The following is a 20,031-nucleotide window of genomic DNA, read 5'->3' on the forward strand; positions in this document are numbered from 1 at the left end:
AAAGACTTGCTCATCCGTGTCTCTATGGACCTTGCTTTGTACACTGGTGCGCAGTCATGGAAAGGACCATCCCCAAACTGTTCCCACAAAGTTCGGAGCATGAAATTGTCAAAAATCTCTTGGTATGCTGAAACATTAAGTGTTCCTTTCACTGGAACTAAGAACCCGAACTCCTGAAAAACGACCCAACACCATAATTACATTTGCAAACATAACAAATGTTTGAAGAAACAGTCTGCATGCCTGGGTGCTTGATTTTATACACCTGTGAAAATGAAAGTGACCTGAATTCAGTGACCCAATGGATGATTGAATGCTTTTGGCACTATAATGTACATATGATCTTTATTATGAACATATTGAGATTTTTGAAATTGTTACATTTTGAATGATTACAACTATACAACTATCAGCCTGTTCAGCATCAGTTAGTCCTACACTGAACTTTATAAAAGGATCTTGATGGAAACATTTTAATAAGGGTTCTGCAGGAGCCCCTCGAGCATTAATAGAGGTTCCTCCAGTAACCTTTTTATTTTTCCTAAATTGAGCTATTAAAGGTTCTTTAAGAAAACCCCAAAGTGAACAAGGTTCTTTGAATAACCAAAAGTTCCTTGAGGTTATCCGAATTCTGAGGGAGTGCTGCGCTTAATGAGTCAAACAGTCATTTTTTTCCAGTTATACCATGACACAGGTGTATCGAGGAGAAGAAAACAAGGTGTATGTTGTGAAGCTAAAGCTAAAGTAAGGAGTGTGATGTCCTTCTGCAGCATATCCTTATGATTTCTGCCATTGTTTGTATTCTGCACTCCAGCCACTGTCACTGACTCGTGTCCTAAAAAATAAAAAGTAATTACCGATACTCAACTTTGCATATCATACAGTACTGTTTATTGGTACCACACGTTTAAATGCATACAAAATTAACTTTTGTTAATTATTATAATTTAATCATAATTGTTATCAGGACTTCAGTAGTGACTCCAACATGAGCTTTTACAGTTATACAGTGACATAAATGTACAGGAACTTCAATCAATCAATCAAAAAGATGTCAAGTCAAACACACTTCACATCTCTGTCACACACACACACACACACACACACACACACACACACACGAACGGACAAACACAGTGTTCTTTGATTCAAGATAACTTTTTCCACATGTCAATCAGATAATCGAGTCCTTCCTGTAGACCGTCAGCCAGCAGGCAAACTTTACCCGAAAAAATGCTCTTATTTGACTTCTTCAGCTTCTGACCATTCTTTTCTGTAAAATAAAGATCCATTTCCTTGGTAAAAGCTTGAAGTAATTTCTCAGATGACATCCCACCTGGTTGTGCAGCTCTCCCCAAATGAATGTCTGTTTTGCTGTTGCCATTACATAATATGTATGCCATCCTCACTGCATCCAGATGAGCGCCTGCACTCTCTAACCTAGCAATGCCGTGCCTTCGCAGCTCCATCACTGTGAAGATAATATAATCTAGACAGCGTTCCAGATCAGCGACGCCTTCCATGTAGTCATTTACCAGTTTCTCAACTGCCGTCCTCGTCACCGTCTTCTTGCTGACTATAGCGGCGTGAGCGCCCATACCTCCAGCAGATGCAATCATGCCAGCGCCGACAGCCGTCGCAATCAGCGAGGCACCCATGGTCACCGGAGCTAGGACGATCCCCACCACTGCAGCTACCCCTCCCACAGAAGCCGTGGTCCCTCCGGCAATACCCATGTTTTTGTTGTTCTTCTTGATCTTGCTCAGCTTCTCACAGATGGATTTGAAATCTGTGATGATCTTCTGCAGGTCTTCTTTTCGTTTACTCATTAGAAGGTTGTAGAGACGCCAAGCCTTTGCAACATTCATGGATCTCTGACTGATTGAGCTGCAAAGAACAGTGACAGAAGAGACAAAACGTTGTAGCTCATGAAATTAGGTACACAACTGCTTATCTCACTGACTTCCGTCATCACGCTTATGCAGATTTTCATGTTTTTGGTTACCTCATTTCATCCTCTTTGCTGACACCATAAAGTGACAAAGTCGAATCAGAGGACGCTGAAATGATTGCACAGAAATGAATATGATAAACTGGACATAACAATATAATAATACTCTGTGTTACCAAGCATCATTTTTCACAAATCTTCTTCATGTTTTTTTACATTAATTACTACTTCTTGGAATGAAAGAAAGAATAAAAATCCATTTTTTTCAAGGCAATTATGAAACAATTTTTTCCTTACTTATCATTCTGTTAAACCAGGTCAATAGCCCGTTGAGGTCCTGAGGAAAACAGATCATTTTTATATGAAAATCACTCGCTGAGGAGGGAAAGATCACATTGTTAGATAAAAGATCAAGTAGACTTTACAAGAAAGCCCTGATCTTTGTCATGCATTTGTCTGCAAACACCAACTTGCCAGTGTCATTTGTAAAAACAATGAACTGACTTACATCCATGTCCTTTTTACCGTAACAGTAACCAAAAGACAACTTTTAATCCATGTGTATATTATGAAGTGTGTGTGTCGTATAACTGCAGAGTGCACTGTCTCTCTCACCGTCTCATCTGAATCATCCTGAAGGATCTCGAGGTACTGAGGTGTCTCAGAGTGCACTGATCCTCCAGACACTGAATGCGATGATGGTGGGTTCACTGGAAGCTGTGGTGGTCTGTTCTGTAATGGACATAATATTTTGGTTGTCAGCTTTCCTATAACAGGATCATTCAAGTTCAGGTAAATAAAATAAGGCATTTCCATAGCTGGAAATTGTTATAACCAACTTTAGGATCATTATTATTCCCATGAGTTTCACAGGTGACTCTGCTGTGGAAATTTTCCAGCCGTGAAAGCCACTTTGCTCTCACAGTTGTGTTATTGCTAGCCACAGACATGGTACCCGGAGGAGAAATCCAATCCAACTGACTTTTCCTCTTATGTCAGTGTTTATACTTTCATGTCAACGATGTTATGTCACAAATTAGATGTCGAAGATAAGTCTGTGTAGTCCCAAAACAGTTGATTCTGTTCACGTAGAGTGGGAGAAACCTTTCATTATTCGTCCACTTACACAACGCCATTTTTAAGAAGATCTTATATATACCACTAGACATAAAATCACTTACATGTGCCTTAGTTTTAAAATGACTTGCTGTTCAGGACTGGCAGGCCTTTCAACACTGCAGATCATGAAAGAAAACCCACTTCTTCAAAGAGGCCAGTTGCCTTTAATGTAAATGCTTGAAAAAGAATTTGTGGCTTATGAAATTCAATAAAAAACTTTCTAGCGTGATGTAACTCTGAAAGACAGAGATATTTTTTAAAAGTGATCAGCTGGTAGCTCAACGTACAGGCTTGAAACTTGGAAAAGTTAATCAGTGAACTGTCACCAGCTGTTGTGCCAAATTTCAGATATTTTAACTCACAAAAAAATATTGGAGCTGCTATGGAGCTGCATGGTAGAGCAGGAGGGAGATAATGTAAAAACATATAAACACTGTGTAGCATTAGTTTGTGAAACCAGAGAGAAGTCTGTATCCATATTGCATGACTTTTAATTTGCAGTTTACCCGTGTACTGTAGTTGTTTCCAGTGACGTTCAGTGATTCTTGAGGAGCCTGTGAGACAGGAGTTAGACGCGTGGAGCCAGCAGAGGAAGGTGGGGACTGACATTCTGGCTTGTTCTAGTCACACACAAAAAAAAAAGACAAATATTTCATATAATACTATTTTAACTAGAGAGAGTCGGGTCCTACGTATGTCCTCTCATTGTAATACTGATTTAGCTCCAGCTTAGAAAATATTACAATTCACATTCAGATGTCTCAGAGAAGTCTGTCTTTACACTTATGACCTGAGGGAAATATTTTGTTGAGCATGGAGCACTTACCTTGTATTTCTGACTCGCTGAAGACTGTGTTTCATAATATTGGGGGGGACTTGAAAAACGATGAGGCCGAGGAGGGGGAGGAGGAGGCTGTTTAATATGCCGATCTGGAGGCTGTGGCAGAAAAATAAAGTGCAAATTATACATTTATTTAGCATTTAGCCAGAAGCAGATCTTTCAACAGCATAATCCTCCAAAGACAAAACCAAATCCAGAAAAGGGGATAAAAACAGAACTAATGGAAATAAAAAAGCATTTTTCAAAAGGAATAAATGGAACAGGTTGGATCAGGAAGTCATTTCTGAAACCAGTGGCATATTAGGTTTTTTACAGATAAGAAATATTTGATTAATAATATTAATGTTTAAAAATAATCCAAAAAATCCCTTTGTTGCATTTATGTACAGACACTTCTTCAAAAAAAATTCATGGGTTGACCTTGATAAAGTGAGCTTGTCAGTGCTCGACACGTAATATAAGTGTAGTGTGAAGTGTTGAATATCTGTCATTCCATCTCATCATGACGAGCGCATGCTTTTCTGCACTGTTAATCTCTGTGATGGCATGCATCCAAGTACCAACTCTCATACCCGTGAAGGCGAAGAGTTTCTCCCCGAGATCGTGTTGCTGGGGGATTCCTGGAGATGAGATGAAAAGAAAAGTTTGTTAGTCTGGTTTGTGGTCTGAGAATCAACGACCTACTTCCTCTCAAGTTGTGGTTGCGTGATGTGCTTGAGTATGAACAAAAATCTCAGTGTAGTCCAAGATTTTATAGAGCTTAGTATTCCTGCTGTTTACTGCTGGGTTGGACCGACATTACCACAGTATTACTAAAACTCTGGTAAAATATTATCTCGACTATAGTTGCAAGCAACAGTGAATAGCCAGGCAGTTTAGCAGGTCAAAGTTGACGTGGCAACTGTAGCCAGTGATCAAGAAACAAAGGTTTGTGGCGAGAGATGTAAACAGTTGCTGAAATATAATCTCATTTCCTGTGTGAGGGTGTCGCCACCTAATTCATTCGAATTTAGTCAAACTGAAACTTATTTGCTTCAAAAGGCATGTGCATAAATACAGGTCCAGCTTTGACCAGCTTTGGCTGGAAGCTCAGGATACAGACACGAAACTTGGAGAAATTAATCAGGGGACGGTCGCCAGCTGTTGTGCCAAATTTCAAAAATGTTCCCATACATTTAATGGGCTGCCGTAGACTTGCATGGGGGAGCAGGAGGGAGATGAAGAACAGATCTATTAACCGGTGAAAACACTATGTTTGCTTGTATAGCTTTAGCGTGTGTGTGAAATCAGCTCAGAGAAGAAGCTTCGTCTTTAGTGCATCACTTTAAGTTTGCAGCTTAGTTTGCCTACTTACGCTCGGTGATTCTTGAGAAAGAGCTGGCAAAACAGGAGTTAGATTAGTGGAGCCTGCAGAGGAAGACCTGGATTGATGATCTGATGTGTTCTAAAAAAAAAAGAAAAAAGAAAACAAAAATGCATAATACTATTTGATTCAACAAAGATTCAGGTTCCATGTATGTGTTTTTGTTCCAATAATAATTTAACTCCAGCTTAAAAAATACTATATTTCACATTCAGATGTCGAAGAGAAGTCTGACTCTACGTTTATGACCTGAGGGAAATATATTGATGAGGATGGAGCCCTTACCTCGTATCTTTGACTCGCTGATGAACCATAACTGCTGTGGGAAGCTGAAAAACGATGAGGCCGAGGAGGGGGAGGAGGAGCCTGTTCAATGTGTAGATCTGGAGTCTGTGGCAGAGAAATAAAGTGATAATTATACATGTAGCATTTAACATTAAATTAGCAGGCATATCAAAGTCAGTCAGATCATTTGAATTAAAAAGATACACTCTCCACAAACTCCAAATTTCATCACAGGATACATCTACAAATAGAAAGTGATTATGTGGGAATCCTGGGGAAAAGCCATCGCTAGAGGGAAGAAAAACTTTCAAGTTAAAAAATTAAGCTTCCAGTCGTTGAGTCAGCTATGGATCATATCAGAGACATACTGAAGAAGAAGTGGACCTTTGAACAGGATAAATTTCCAAAGACATGACCAAATTCACAAAGGGATAGCTAGGAAAGGACTAAATGGAACAAAGATTTGGCCTGATGTGTTCCTGTGACTTTCTGGATTCTTGTAACTAGCACAGAATGAACGTAAAAGTTAGGCTTAGCCTTGAGTTTGAAAAGTGAATACAACACATGGTATCTTAAATTTTCAGTCTTTCTAGGAGCCTGCATGTGGTGACTAATGTGGTTCCAAAAAGATGTGAAAATGTACAGAAATAGATGCTTGCTTGTTCAGTGACCTCATTAAACACCTTCCAGCTGAGTTTTTGGTCTCAGTTACATTTTTAAGTCTTTACCAGCACTGCATGATATCTATCTTGATCAATTCTGGCCCCAGCTGGAGTCAAATAAAACTAGTGATTGATGTCACAATGGCTATACTTATTTTTCTATATGGTCTGTGGTTTTAGCTGTTATATAATACTCTGTTGTGGGTGACGTCAACACAACTCTGACATTTAGTTTGTGTGTTTTTGTCTTATGTTCACGAGGCTTGTCTAACAACCATAAAAAGGCATTAGCTTCCTTGTCACAAAACCCACAAGGAAGCATAGTTCCCCAAGTACTCTTTCTAAAGATAAAATTACTTTTCTACCATCACGGGTGAATGAGCATTTGAAGTTTGACCACTTTCTTCGATTGGTGCTTTTTCAGCATGCTTTTTAGTATCGGTTGGTGGTTTGGGAGCAGGACGAGCAGGCTGAGGCCTCTTATAGCCCGCAGGGGATTCACTGGAAGTCTGGTCACAAAAAGAGAGGAAATGAATCAATACATACTTATTAGTATCTGCTATCTTTATGAGCCAATATGTGATTAAGTGACAAAAAAGCTCAACTTACTGCTGTAGTTGCTATGCTTCCAGCCGCATTGGAGGACTCAGCTTTGTTACTGGTGCTACTGGTTTGTTGATATAATTTCAACCTGGGTGCTGGTGCAGGCTTGACTTTAATTTCTGGTTGAGCTTCATGTGTGTCATCAGGCTGTCAAAAATAGCAGGCAATTAGCATTTCAGGGCAGAAACTGTTATCTGCTACCCCAGTGCCAAACAAGTAGGGACGCTGTGTAAAGTGCAAATAAAAGCAGAATGCAATGATTGAGAAATCTCATAAAGTCACATTGTTTTCAAACGGTTTAAAACCATTTAAACTGAGAAATATACCATTTTTAAGAAAAAAATTGCGCCATGTTTTTAGCAGCTCCTCTTCTTCATAAACGTCTGCTAGACTTTTGGGAACGAAACATTGTCTGACTGCAGGCAGGCAAGTTCAGAACCAGGACTCTTCTACTACTAAGTCATGGTGCAGTATTAGATGCAGTGTGTGGCTCAGCATTATCTGCTGAAATGTCATGGAAACTCTGGATGGGAGCATATGTTGCTCTAAAACCTGTGCATCCATTTCAGCATCGATGCTGGCCTTCTAAATGTGCAGACTGCCAATGTCATAGGCACTAATGCAACCCATTAGAAATGCAGACTGTTGAACTGAGTGCTGATAACAAGGCGGATGGTTCTGCTCCTCTTTAGTCTGGGGAACACGGCATCCACGTTATCCATAAAGAATTACGAATTTCTATTCGTCTGACCACAAAACAGTTTTCCACTTTGCCTCAGAGAAGACAGCAGCATGATAGTTTGCTATCATCAAACACAAAATAGTACGACAGCTCACCTTAAAGATTTGAAATGATTTCTATGCTCTCTTGTAAATAAAATATGGGTTCTCAGGATTTGCAAATCATTGCATTCTGTACAAGCAACAGTTTAATTACAATAATATTGAGTTTAATTAAAGGAAAGCTGAAAGATTCGTTTATTCACATACAAGGCCTAAAATCCCAGTTTTTATACTGCTATAAATGTACAGAATTCTTCTAGAGAATAAATAAAATGTTTAAATTAGAAGTGGGAACACCCAAAAAATAAAGACTCAGCAATTCATGGACTCAGGTGGTTAATGTGAATCAGTTTTTACCAGTAAAGCGTCCGGGTCTTCGTAGATGGGCTGCTGGATTTCATCTGAGCTGGCTGACTGCATCATGTCATTAGTCCTTCAGGGACTGGATGACTTTGGGGTTTAAAGTGTGAGAGAAATGAAAAAAACTCATTCTTTTTTGTAATGAAAACAGAATGCCTTTTTGTTTAGTTGATATGTCAGGAAAACACAACTCATAATTACATTTCTTCTGTTAACCGGGAACTGCTAGGAAGGGATTTTTTTTTAATCTTTTTTTTTTTTAAAGTTCAGTTTCTATAACATTTTATCTCCTGACGATCTTTCAGAGACCTAACTTAATACCTTCTTTTCTCCAGCTCCACCTCTACAACATATTAGACTAAACATGTGCACATGTGGCTGTCTATGGATTTTGGCAGCTATCATGGGCCATTTATGCACTTATGTCCTTCTCCAGGATTATTGTTTAGTTGATATCTCCGAAAAACACAACTTATAAGAACAGTAGTGAACCAGTGAAGGCCTTCATTCTAGATTTAGCGAGGATCTTAAAGACAGGTGTCAAGATTAGAGATTAACGAGTATGTTATGTGATATTTTTAAGGACCTGATGTTCTGCCACACCTGACATTGCCATTAATAATGGCATTAGACATTATTTTAGTTGATTTTCTGACTTTATTAGCTCTGTTTCAGGCAAAGCTATATTCAAGTCCAGTCCAGTGCAATCTCTACTTGCAACTGGCCATCTTGACAGACAAGTTGCAGCAAACCGTGGCTTTCCTGCAATTATTTTATACTTTTATACTGACTTCCTCAGCTAGACTATAAATACTTGTTTTGTCTTCTCATGGGTTTAGTGGAAAAGTTGGGTTAGGCAGTTAAATGAACAGACTCATGCAAGGACAAAACAATACATGCCTAGAATGCATTGACAAATTAGCTTATGTGTGACTTGCATCGCTGATATAAACTAATGTGTCTTTCCTAACAGAAGCTTTTACGGGAAGCGTGCATGACCTGTAAACACAGCTGCAGTCTGGTTAAAAAATGCTTGAAATCTTCTTTGAATGAACATGGGATTCAATTATGTTTTACTATATCTACTATATCTTACCCTAAACTGAGTATTTAACTGTATAAGCTACAGCATATAGGTGACAACTCTTCAACTCATGCTTAAACTCTTGGTGATGGTGACATTTTCTTTGTAACATTATGTAGCTTTAGGCTTTTTAATATTCTATAATATTAATGTTCTATATATAATATTCTTTTAATTCTATAAAAATAAAATAAATAAACACAAGAAAAGGCTATTCTTACCACCGTGCTCCTGTTTAGAAGATAACTTTATCTGCTATTCCTTGAATGTTCCTTCATGACTCCAGTGTCACACTGGATGCTGTACTGGTAGCACCTGTCGCGCCACAGTGCCCGCTCCTCCCACCAGCGTCATGATGGAGACACAAATATGTGGGTGGATCCAGTTTCTAGACAGATGAAAAATTGGATTATGAAATCCGCCAACTCCAACTTGCTACTGAGCTGACCTCACAGTAACCTAAAGACAACTTTCAAAACTGTGGGTGTGGGTGTGTGTGTGTGTGTGTGTGTGTGAGTCAGCGTTTTGTTTTTTTGTTTTTTTCCATGTCTGTATACCTGTCAGTCGATAAGACACTTGTCCGTGTAGGGGATTTTATCTAAAACTTGTTCAACAGGCCAAGTGTGCACCTGCTTTGACAGCAACTGCTTCTCATGCTTCATCGTGGGTTTCTCTCAGATTTCTGCCAGTTTGCTGAAAGGGTTTGAATTTCTTTGAACTCATCTGTGATTTCAGTCTGTGGCTTGGATTCAAATGTGAGTGAGTGAGAGAGAGGAAGTAATTTCTAAATCAAATTTTGGAAAGATATGACTGTATTTGGCAATAGTTGCAAAGGATTAGGAGATCAATGCCGCTGTCATGGTTGTACAAAACCTTTACAAACACAGTGGTTGTCACATGTTTTCTGATATTGCACAAAGTTTGAACAGCAAAACAGCAACCCAGGCTGTATATGAATGTAACAAAACCCATCTCTGAAGCTGAATTTCTATAATGTTACATACAACTACTTTTTATTATTATTATATTTTTAAGATGTTGTATCAATTAATAGTGCAACCAACAAGCACTTGACAACAGGTAGATTAGATTTTCAGCTCACTCTCATCACTCATCATTTCTAGTTCACCTGACGTCAGTGTACAATGATTAACACATTTATTAGACCACCTGCCATTAAGAAAGAGAAAATATGTATTTATTGTTATTTATTAGGCTAATAACAAACTGAATTCAGGTTTTTAAGACACAAAATCTGAGCCTGGACACTGTACTCTCCAAAGAGTCAAAAATTAAAAATCAATCAAACATAATAATAAACCCAAAAAACTCTTCATGTACATATATATACAGCTTTTAAAATGTTCCAGTGAAATCAGGGTTTTTTTGTAGCATATTCCATTTATAGCCAAATAATCTTATATAGCACTTTCCTACTCTATCTGAGCACTTAAATAATCCACCTTTTGGACTTTATGATTTGGGTTTAGATCATGGTGAGCTTCTAAAAGCAGCGGTCAGTCATTTGGACAGAGTGGAATTACTTTCTAAAAGCAGCAGAAGAAAAAAAATTGAGTCCTCGTGGCTTGGTTACTTCCGTATTTTATCAAAAACCACAGGCTGAATACTACTCGTCATCTCAAGCATTTGCAAAAACCAGCTATCTTACAAACACCAGTGCTCTTACCAAAGATGCTACTGCAGCAGGAGCCAATGTTTTTGAAACTCTATTGACACACACATCTCTCTAACTCTATTTAGTCAGGTCTGTGTGTGAGGAGCCTCATCAAAAGCAGCCTTTCACCAGCAGTCAGTAACAAACGTGGGACGTTTTCCATTATTTTAACACATCTGTGCAATGCGCAGTGAGCAGAGTAGAACTCGTGACCCGTCACACAGCTAGTGCGCCTGTTTGTAGCTCTGAGTGACAGCCACACTCTTCAACCAATAACAGCTTCCTTTTCATTATTGTCCTCCAACCGCGGAGCCGCAGAGCGGACAAAGCCGAGTGAGAGCGGATGTTATCGAAGTACTTTCACTCAGCTTTAGTGCGTCAGTTGAAGTAGACGGTTCCGCATTTCTGTGTCCGTTAGCCTCGGTAATTAAGCGGACTTTTACTCTGGAGGTCAGAAATGAGTCGACTGCAGATACTTTGTGTGGCCGGGGTGCTGCTGCTAGCACAATGCACCGCCATCCTGAGGTAAATATCATTTATCTGCTAGTAATGATGTAACTTGCGCGTGCTACTATTGCAGTCCGTTCCTCTGACTTTAAATAAGGATTCATGAATGCTCGCGTGCTGTTGTCCTTTTCTGTCTGTGGCAGCATCTGTCGTAGGTGTACTTAGAAATATTATTTATTGCCAGTTTTGTCCACTCGAGAGGTGGAGAAGGGTTTCCGTGTGGACGGCACCAGGAAGCTGCATCTTTGCGCGCGTGACTCGCGCGCGTATCCTTTAATTGAATCTTGCTTTTTTATGGCAGAGTTCCTCTTTATAAAACAAGGAGCCTGCGCCGCCTGATGAGCGATAATGGGATGTCCGTGGATGAGCTGCGGGCTTTGGCGAAGAGCACCGGATCACCGGACAGCGCTCCATCCCCACAGCTGCCCGTGGAAAGGCTGACCAACTTCTTGGATGTATGTGTCACCTGCAGGACACTTCAGTTAAAAGTTACAAATTAACAGTTCATGCATGAGCGTAAATACACCTGTGAGAGAGAGATTTTAAATTAAGTAAATATTAGACTTAAGCACCTGTGATAACACATGTTTTCCCCCCTTTTCTTCTTTGCCCTGTATTTAAAATAATTTGGGGGATGGAAAAATAAGTCTGAGATTAATGCTAAGATTCATTTTGTGCTGAGAACTAGTACAGCTGAAAGGCAAACTGTTATATTGGCAGTAACTCCTGCACGATCCTGCTTAACTTTGTCGGTACTGCATTGTTTCCCGGTTTTGTCTCCTCAGTCTCAGTACTATGGGATTATAAGTATTGGCACCCCACCACAGAACTTCACTGTGCTGTTTGACACTGGCTCCTCCAACCTGTGGGTCCCCTCCATTCACTGCTCCTTGTTGGATATTGCCTGCTGTGAGTTTGAATATTTATTTTTTTGTTATTTTTGAAAAGAGGACTTTGGATTCAAAAGCTTTTAGTAACTTCTTTAATGCCAAAGTTGATGGGTTCTTTCTCTGCCCTGTGCACCACCTTTCCACAAGGTTTTATGAAAATACACTGTGTGGTTATTGCATAGCGCTCAACAGTCAGAGACAGAGTGCAGGAAGAATATAGCCTGCTATTGACTTACTGGGCCCACATCCTCATTTAGGTTTGACAGCATATCTGGTGGATAATGGCAGGGGCCTCTCAGGGGCCTGGGAGCAGCTCCCTGGTCAGCTCCCCAATATGCAGGAGTATGAAGTCCAACAAATCCATGAATTTTAAGTATGATTGATGGTTTTCTCTTATCAGGGTTTCATCACCGCTACAACTCAAAGAAGTCGAGCACATATGCCAAGAATGGCACAGAGTTCTCCATCCAGTATGGCAGGGGCAGCTTGTCTGGCTTCATCAGCGGGGACACTGTCACTGTGAGTTTGAGAAACACTCACTCACTCTATCACTAAGCTCTTTGTTTGACTGCATTTCTCAGTTTTGGTGATCACACCATTCCTGGCATTCCTTCGAAGCATTTATTGTGTATTGACCATTCCCTCTTGTTCCTTTGGCATGGATTGCAGGTTGCAGGTCTGTCTGTGCCTGGGCAGCAGTTTGCAGAAGCGGTGAAGCAGCCCGGGATTACGTTTGCCTTTGCGCGATTCGATGGGGTGCTGGGGATGGGCTACCCCTCAATATCTGTAGATAATGTCATGCCAGTGTTTGACACGGCCATGGCTGCCAAGCTACTCCCCCAGAACATTTTCTCTTTCTACATTAGCAGGTTGGTTTGCGATAAGACAGACAGACAGGCCCCTGAATTGACAGTTTAGCCTTACACTGCTGTATTATTTAAACTGTGTAGAGAAGTCAGCTGTGAAAATGTGTTTGGTGTTTTTTGCTAACACGATGGGTTCTTTTTACTTTTCCCTTCCACCAGAGACCCGACCGCAGCAGTAGGAGGGGAGCTGATGCTGGGAGGGACCGACCCGCAGTACTACACTGGAGACCTGCACTATGTTAATGTGACACGAAAGGCCTTCTGGCAGATCGGGATGAACAGGTGAGAAGGAACCTGAGTGGCTTTGTTGTTAAAAGTTGAATAGTCCACTTGACACATGACAGACTTTCTGTTCCCTCTTTTCTGGTTGTCATGGATACAATCCGTGACGTCAAAGTGAGCGTGCATGCAAGAAAAAGTCATTTCAGATTAGATAAGGTTAGATTGTTATTATTCCTGCCTACAGAAATCTATGTTTCCACATATATCTGAGCACATTAAATGCATCAACGAAAAGATATTCATTAAGTCAAAAGCAGCATAAAAGGGAATAGAAGGGTGCAGGTGGGTAGCAGCATAGCTTGCAGAGGGGCAGCAGCTGTGCGTAGGTTGCAGTGTGACATATGTGAGATTTGTCAGTTGGATGTGTAGGCGGGTGAAAGTTGGGTTTAAATGTGTGGTGAACAGCAGATAGCGAACATAAGCTCATGCCTCTTCTTTCTTGGTCCCACCATGCTGGTTCCTTCTTACCGTCCCCACAGAGTTGATGTTGGCAACCAGCTGACTCTTTGCAAAGCCGGTTGCCAGGCTATCGTTGACACAGGGACGTCCCTAATTGCGGGTCCTAAGGAGGAAGTCAAGGCACTGCAGAAAGCCATTGGAGCGATCCCCCTGCTCATGGGAGAGGTAAAGATGAGTGTGTATTTACAAGCCACCCACTGCATTTTTCCACCTTGATTATTTCTTAATTTTGACATACATTTTCTGTCCCCTTCAGGCCTTGATCGAGTGTACGAAGATTCCAACTCTCCCCGTTATCTCTTTCGACATTGGAGGAAAGACGTTCAACTTGACCGGAGAGGATTATGTCGTGAAGGTATTGACTTAAACCAATAAGAAGTGGTGTTTTTAAGTCATAATAAAATCTGATGACCGTTTTTCTTATTATTGCCCAAAAACTGTAAGAAACAATCATCAGTTGTCACATGTCCTTTAGTGGTAGTGAGGTCAAAGATGATGATTGCTGAGGGTAAGGAGTAAAATCTTTCCCCTTTATTGCAGGAGTCTCAGATGGGTGTGACTATCTGTCTGTCAGGCTTTATGGCCATGGATATCCCGCCTCCTACAGGACCCCTCTGGATCCTGGGAGATGTATTCATTGGGAAGTACTACACAGTGTTCGACAGGGATGCTGATCGCGTGGGCTTCGCCACTGCCAAGTAGACAATTAAACATTGTGTAAGATATACTGCACTTCTCCTTTTTAGCAGTAATTTCCCTTTAAAAGTCCCGCAAAGCAAAATTTCATCGACAGTCTCGCTTTATTTGATTTGCAGAGATATCTGACATTTGCATGCAGAAATGAAATTTACATGAATCACCAAATGATTTGCAGTGAGCTTGATAGGGATGCTACATTAATTACCACAAAGGAGTGATGTGAACAAAGGGACTACTACAACCCATTTCTTGCATTTGTCTGTTTAAATACTTTTGATTTTTTTAGCTTTAACATATCATATTTTATAGAATACTATGCAAAGCTGTGATTTTTAATGTCTTTGGATGGTTTAAATTTGTGTGATTTAAAGCGTGTGACACCTTTTGTACACAAAAAGCACACTTATATGAACAAATGTACTGGGCTACCTACACATTACTGCTACAGAAGCGGCTGGAAATCCATGCCATGAAGCTCCCAACATATGATTTTGGAGCTGATGTTAACGCCAGCAGAGGTTTGGACCTCTACAGTTACGGAGCCAGGAGAGCATTGGCAACTTCAATGCTGTCAGTGACCCCGTCCTATAATTTTATATGGTTTGACACTTTGTGGCTTGTTTTCTGTAGCATCTAAACGCTTCCACTCTGCAATACCGCTTATAACTGATTGTAGAATATTTAGGAGGAAAGAAATTCCCCAGGCTGACTTGTTGCAATGGTAGCCATCCTATTACAGCACCATGCTTTAAGGTGGGGCCCAGTACTGTTGCCCATACAGTGTATGAGGATTTTTGTAACGTGCATTTTTAAAATTTTATTACTGACTTTTGACAAAATAAAACTTTAGAATAAATAAATGTTTTGTCACTTTTTTGTGAGACATGTTTATTAGTTTGTACCCCATCAGTGTGAAACCACAATATGCTTTAAGTCAAAAACAACAAGGTGCCGAATGTCATTTTCATTTTTAATGTAGTATACAAAGTGCTGCACTGTTCAATGTTCAACTTGGAAAAAAAACAGCTGGGAAAAGTACATAGCATGCAACATGGTTTATGGCTAATATGCACTCCACAAGGTAGAGGTAGTGATCTACTTTGGGCTTTGTTTACGACATTACAAATGTGGCACAGTGACTCCCCTAGTTGTTTATAGCATAAACTAGGTCAGCAAAGGAAGACACTTAATTTGCAGAGAAAGAAGATCTACTGTAGTCATTTTTTTTGTCCACACATCCAGATCAAAGCACTTAATGAAGCACAACAAGGAGAACTTTACATGTTGAACCTGCATCAGTGCAAATAAATATGAAGCTCTTTTTGGTTACAAATGTACAATAAATACAAAAATATTTATTTTTTCCCCCCTGTTACTGTTATCATCATCACCATGTAAGTGGTTATTAACTCAGCGCATAACGGAACTATAAACGACCCCTCCATTATGTACACAATACAAATAGTGGGATGGGGACTGAGGGGACACTTACTCCATATCACTGCATTTTCTTCACTCTAAGGCTAAAAGTGACGGCAGACAGCGGTCATGTGATTATTTGGATGACATATTTTGAATACTGAGAGACACTACTTGCCAGTGAGGCAGCTATCATAGTTACTCTACCGGTCACCTGACCATGAACTGATAGAATAATTTCACTTTAGAAACCCTGGCTATTACAGTTGCAGTTATATAACTGAAGATCTATGGATAGATCCCTGTGCATCAGGTCATGAGCCAAAACATTAGCACCTGTAATCTAGTCAAATATAGGACGATCTGACAGGCACACAGATCTGTTATGTGTCACAGCGGTAGTACTGATAAACAGTAGTCGTCCTCTTGACCTGCTTGATGTGGACTTGCGCTGCTCTAATCTGTGTCTGGCAACTTACACAACAGACTGGCACCGACAAGTTAATCAGGGTTTATATGCAAGCACACAAAGACAACAGGCTCTACTCTGACTGTGATCTGAGGCTTCAGTTAATACTGAGACTAAAACACCAAAAGGACAGACAAAACCTCCTGCGGGTTAGAACCATGTTTGTTGTTCGTTAACTCTCAAATTGCACAGGGACAACGGCGGAAAAACTGCCAACATGAAAGAACCATCTTGCTACAAAAGACGCGGAGGCCCAGATGGAGCAAGTGAATGCAACACATACTGGCTATAGTTTAGAGCAATAACAGGAAATTAAAGCAAAGGCCAAGAGATACAGCGCTTTCAGAAAGTCCTCCTGAATGCTTAACGTTGTTCCAAATTTACAGCAGGACACTACACATTTTTATAGTAATGAGAGAGAAAGAACAAAATCAGGATTAAAGCATATCAGACCTGTGGATTAAAGCAGCAAACATGAGTCTGGAGATGAGCAAAAGCAAACAAAGAGCAACTTTGTATTCAATCATCACATGAATCCTTTTTTTCCCCCTTTTTTTACTTCTCCTTTTGGGGAATTTCATCAACCAGCGACTACCCAGAAATGTCCTCTTTCTATTTATAGTAAACTTTAAATCAGTTACCTTGGTTGAACGGTGTGGAGCAAGACACGGACATACAACTCTGTGTATTATAACCTGTTCCATATTAACACATGCAAGCAGCAGACGTTCCAAACACACACTTAATGATTGTTTTCACATACCCGAGGTAACGTAAAGCATACAATAAAAACGCAGCCACTGTATTAATGAAGATCTCTCGCAGAAGTCATTCGAGATGATTAACAATTTATTAACTTTTGAGTTGGCATACACACAGGCAGCATTACACTCTGTTCTTTGAATCAAATCCCAAAAACTGAGTTAGCAATCAGTTCATGTAACCCTGACCTGCATCGGACACGTCTGTATTCCTAAAACACTGGAGTTCAAGTGTAACACATTTCAAGTCTTCTGCAGGAACTCAACACTGGACCATAATGGTGTATCCATTCTTAACTTCATTAATACAATGGCCTTAGTGAGAGCCATCAGCACCAAAAAACCCCTCTGTTCTCTGAGATTAAAATAATATTTGGATCACAACGATACGCCTTTAATGTTAACATATCCCCAAAATTTGAGTAACTGCTACTGTGTGTACGGGCCTCTGCATGTAGAGGAGGCCATGACTAATCAAGAGAGCATGTGTTGCACAAGAGGGGATTATTCCATGCACATGTTTTTATTCCCTCAACCTCATCACAGCTCAGCGTTACCATTCAGGGGTGTGGTGGCTGTGCTGCAGCAGTTCTCAGCAGCCCCCCGGGATCAGACAGTGCACAGTAGAGGGTATACCCTAGCTCATCCACTTCTTGATCAGTCAGCTCACAAAACAAGTTCACTTTAGGGCTAAGGGCACACGGCAGCTTCCCAGCCTCCAAGTGCCCCACTAGCGCTCGTAGCAGCTGAAGGAAGCGGTCGGCCAGCGCTTCCTGGGTCCAGTCACCTTCTTTTTCGCTGAGCAACAGGATGGTATTAGTGAGCTGGCTGGAGTTGAGCCTGTGAAGGGCAGGGTTGAGCTTGCACACAGCCTTTGCCACTTTGAGGCAGGTACATCGGCAGCCGCCATCCTCCTGATCTAGCGCCCTGAGCCGGGCGGTCTCGGCCACGCGGAAGCTCTGTCGCCACAGGTTTTCGTGGCGCTCTGCAGCAAACCGGTGCGGTTTGGCAATCAGTGAGGTTCCATCCTCCATCACGAGCAAAGGCAAGAAGTCCACATACAGCTTCCTGTCCGTCTCGTACTGTACCTCCAGAGTCAGCGTTTCGGCGGGAACCACGGGACGGATGATGTAGTCGAGGACACTCCCTATAGCTGGCCAGTTAATAGAACCTGCAACAAGCTTCTCAAAGACCTCAAGCACTGATTTCGGGGAGAGATAACCTCCGACCATGCATCGGTCCCAATAGCTGCTACTCCGAGGGAAATATTCCAAATTCTCCCTACGGACAAGCCAGAAACCTGGGACATTCATGATCGTGTCCTCTCCGGGGATGGACGACCACAGATTCTTCTCCAAGACAAGAGGCACCATGAGCTGGGCGTGGTCGGCTGTTACAACCTTGGAGGCAGAACAGGGGAGAATGGTTTCCAATTAAATGAATGTGTCATTATGAAAATAATAATCCCCCAAAATAAGTGCTCTTACCTGAAGGTCATCGTACAGACTGCCACTGAGGTACATCTCTCTGAGCGGCATGTCAGGCAGTTTGGCATGAAGAAACACTCTGAGCTCAGCACAGATGTCTAGCGCTGCCCTCCTGGCCATGGCCTGCTCCTCAGCAGGGATGTTGACATTATTTTGGTAGAATTCCCACAGGTGTTCTTGCAAAGACAGACGCATCCGGGCCCGCATCATATCTGACCGAGTGGCACCGCTTTTCCCCACAGCAGCTCGACCCACAGCCCTTCGCAGACAGTCTGGGGAGAAAATAAGTTAGAGATGAACTGTTTTAATAAGTGCAGCAGGATTTTGTGAGCTTTCCTCTTCTGCGGTTTCAGGGGGAAGCGATGGGTGTAATAGGATGGGAGTTTCACAGTAATGTTCTCTAAATATTTGAATATGACAGAACTAAATCTACAAAGACTAACTACAGGGGCTTCTACAGTTTCTATAAAGTTATGATTAAAGATCAGTATAAAACAGCTGGGTATCTAAACTTAAACGAGCCAGCACCCACTGTAAAGGAAGAGCAAGAATCCTCCAAACAGGCTGTCTGTTAGCAGATTAAAAAAAAAACATTTAAAAAAAGATGAGAGCTGGCCGTTAGTCTACCTCATATATAAGTTATAAATTAAAGGACAATTTGTTTCCCCTCACCTGGTTCAAAAGCATGTGAAGAAGTGGGCAGAGACTGCAGCGACCTGCTAACTGTGGACTTCATGTCATGGTTTAAAACCCTCGGGGATGACCCCATCCAGGCAGGCTCCTCCCAGCTTCTCTTTCCTGTCTGCTCCATCTTTGTGGGGCTGGTGGGAGCACTTATGGCACGATCATACATCTGCACATAACATTCATTGTATTGGTATTTAGTTAGTCTCCCCCCCACACACACACACACACACACACACACACACACACACTTTTCATGATAGTACTCACTCTTTTGACGGCTAGTGTTGCAATGCCAAGCATGGCTGCCCCTCCCACCCCCAGCACAAGCTTGGCATTCGAAAGCATGAAGTCAATAGCTGTTCCAATCCCATTATCATCCTTCTTTCCTTTTCGGTCTCCGTTCACCCCCGCCATCCTGGTACTGGGAAAAAAAAATAAAAAGAGAAGTGGAGTCAGGCTGCCTAGGGTGGGAAGAGCCGAGAAATAAGTGGATAGCTCATCAACATGTGATCTTGTTTACATCACTACCTACAAACTAAACCATTACAAAGAATGTCTGTTTACTCCTGACGTTTTACGTGTAAACCCACCTGGAAGATGGACCTTCAGACAACCTTTAACCACCACCCGATGGCCCCTGATCCCCTTCCTCCTACATAAGCCCACCCAGTCGGCTGCTGAGAAAGAACCGGCCCCTTTTCAGGGCCTCCTCCTTATCTTCTGGGACCGTCAGTGCCTGGCAGCGGCGAAACTCGCGAGCCACGGCGCGGCAGTAGTAA

At 41.4% G+C, this 20,031-nt stretch overlaps 3 protein-coding genes across 3 annotated transcripts; 1 reads left to right on the top strand and 2 right to left on the bottom strand.

Annotated features, from left to right (window-relative positions):
• Window positions 1-894: 894 nt before the first annotated feature.
• LOC116327834 (myopalladin-like) lies at window positions 895-10,940 on the bottom strand. The gene is made up of 14 exons (XM_031749505.2): window positions 10,739-10,940; window positions 9,273-9,439; window positions 7,965-8,057; window positions 6,831-6,971; window positions 6,587-6,730; window positions 5,560-5,664; window positions 5,266-5,355; window positions 4,484-4,531; window positions 3,897-4,007; window positions 3,577-3,690; window positions 2,567-2,683; window positions 2,249-2,288; window positions 2,006-2,060; window positions 895-1,887 (listed from the first exon to the last, which is right to left on the bottom strand). Exons 3-14 carry the CDS (start codon window positions 8,028-8,030, stop codon window positions 1,149-1,151), a joined length of 1,770 nt encoding a protein of 589 aa, XP_031605365.2. The 5' UTR covers window positions 8,031-8,057; window positions 9,273-9,439; window positions 10,739-10,940; the 3' UTR covers window positions 895-1,148.
• Window positions 10,941-11,053: 113 nt separating this feature from the next.
• On the top strand, window positions 11,054-15,285 carry napsa (napsin A aspartic peptidase). The gene is made up of 9 exons (XM_031749522.2): window positions 11,054-11,251; window positions 11,535-11,688; window positions 12,019-12,142; window positions 12,524-12,642; window positions 12,793-12,992; window positions 13,149-13,271; window positions 13,751-13,895; window positions 13,987-14,085; window positions 14,271-15,285. Exons 1-9 carry the CDS (start codon window positions 11,184-11,186, stop codon window positions 14,430-14,432), a joined length of 1,194 nt encoding a protein of 397 aa, XP_031605382.1. The 5' UTR covers window positions 11,054-11,183; the 3' UTR covers window positions 14,433-15,285.
• A 96-nt stretch (window positions 15,286-15,381) lies between these two features.
• mief1 (mitochondrial elongation factor 1) lies at window positions 15,382-19,984 on the bottom strand. The gene is made up of 5 exons (XM_031749521.2): window positions 19,843-19,984; window positions 19,520-19,673; window positions 19,238-19,418; window positions 18,566-18,837; window positions 15,382-18,478 (listed from the first exon to the last, which is right to left on the bottom strand). Exons 2-5 carry the CDS (start codon window positions 19,664-19,666, stop codon window positions 17,639-17,641), a joined length of 1,440 nt encoding a protein of 479 aa, XP_031605381.1. The 5' UTR covers window positions 19,667-19,673; window positions 19,843-19,984; the 3' UTR covers window positions 15,382-17,638.
• Window positions 19,985-20,031: the final 47 nt, after the last annotated feature.

Source organism: Oreochromis aureus, linkage group 4, assembly GCF_013358895.1.
Source record: "Oreochromis aureus strain Israel breed Guangdong linkage group 4, ZZ_aureus, whole genome shotgun sequence".
In the NCBI taxonomy this organism is placed as follows: domain Eukaryota; kingdom Metazoa; phylum Chordata; class Actinopteri; order Cichliformes; family Cichlidae; genus Oreochromis; species Oreochromis aureus.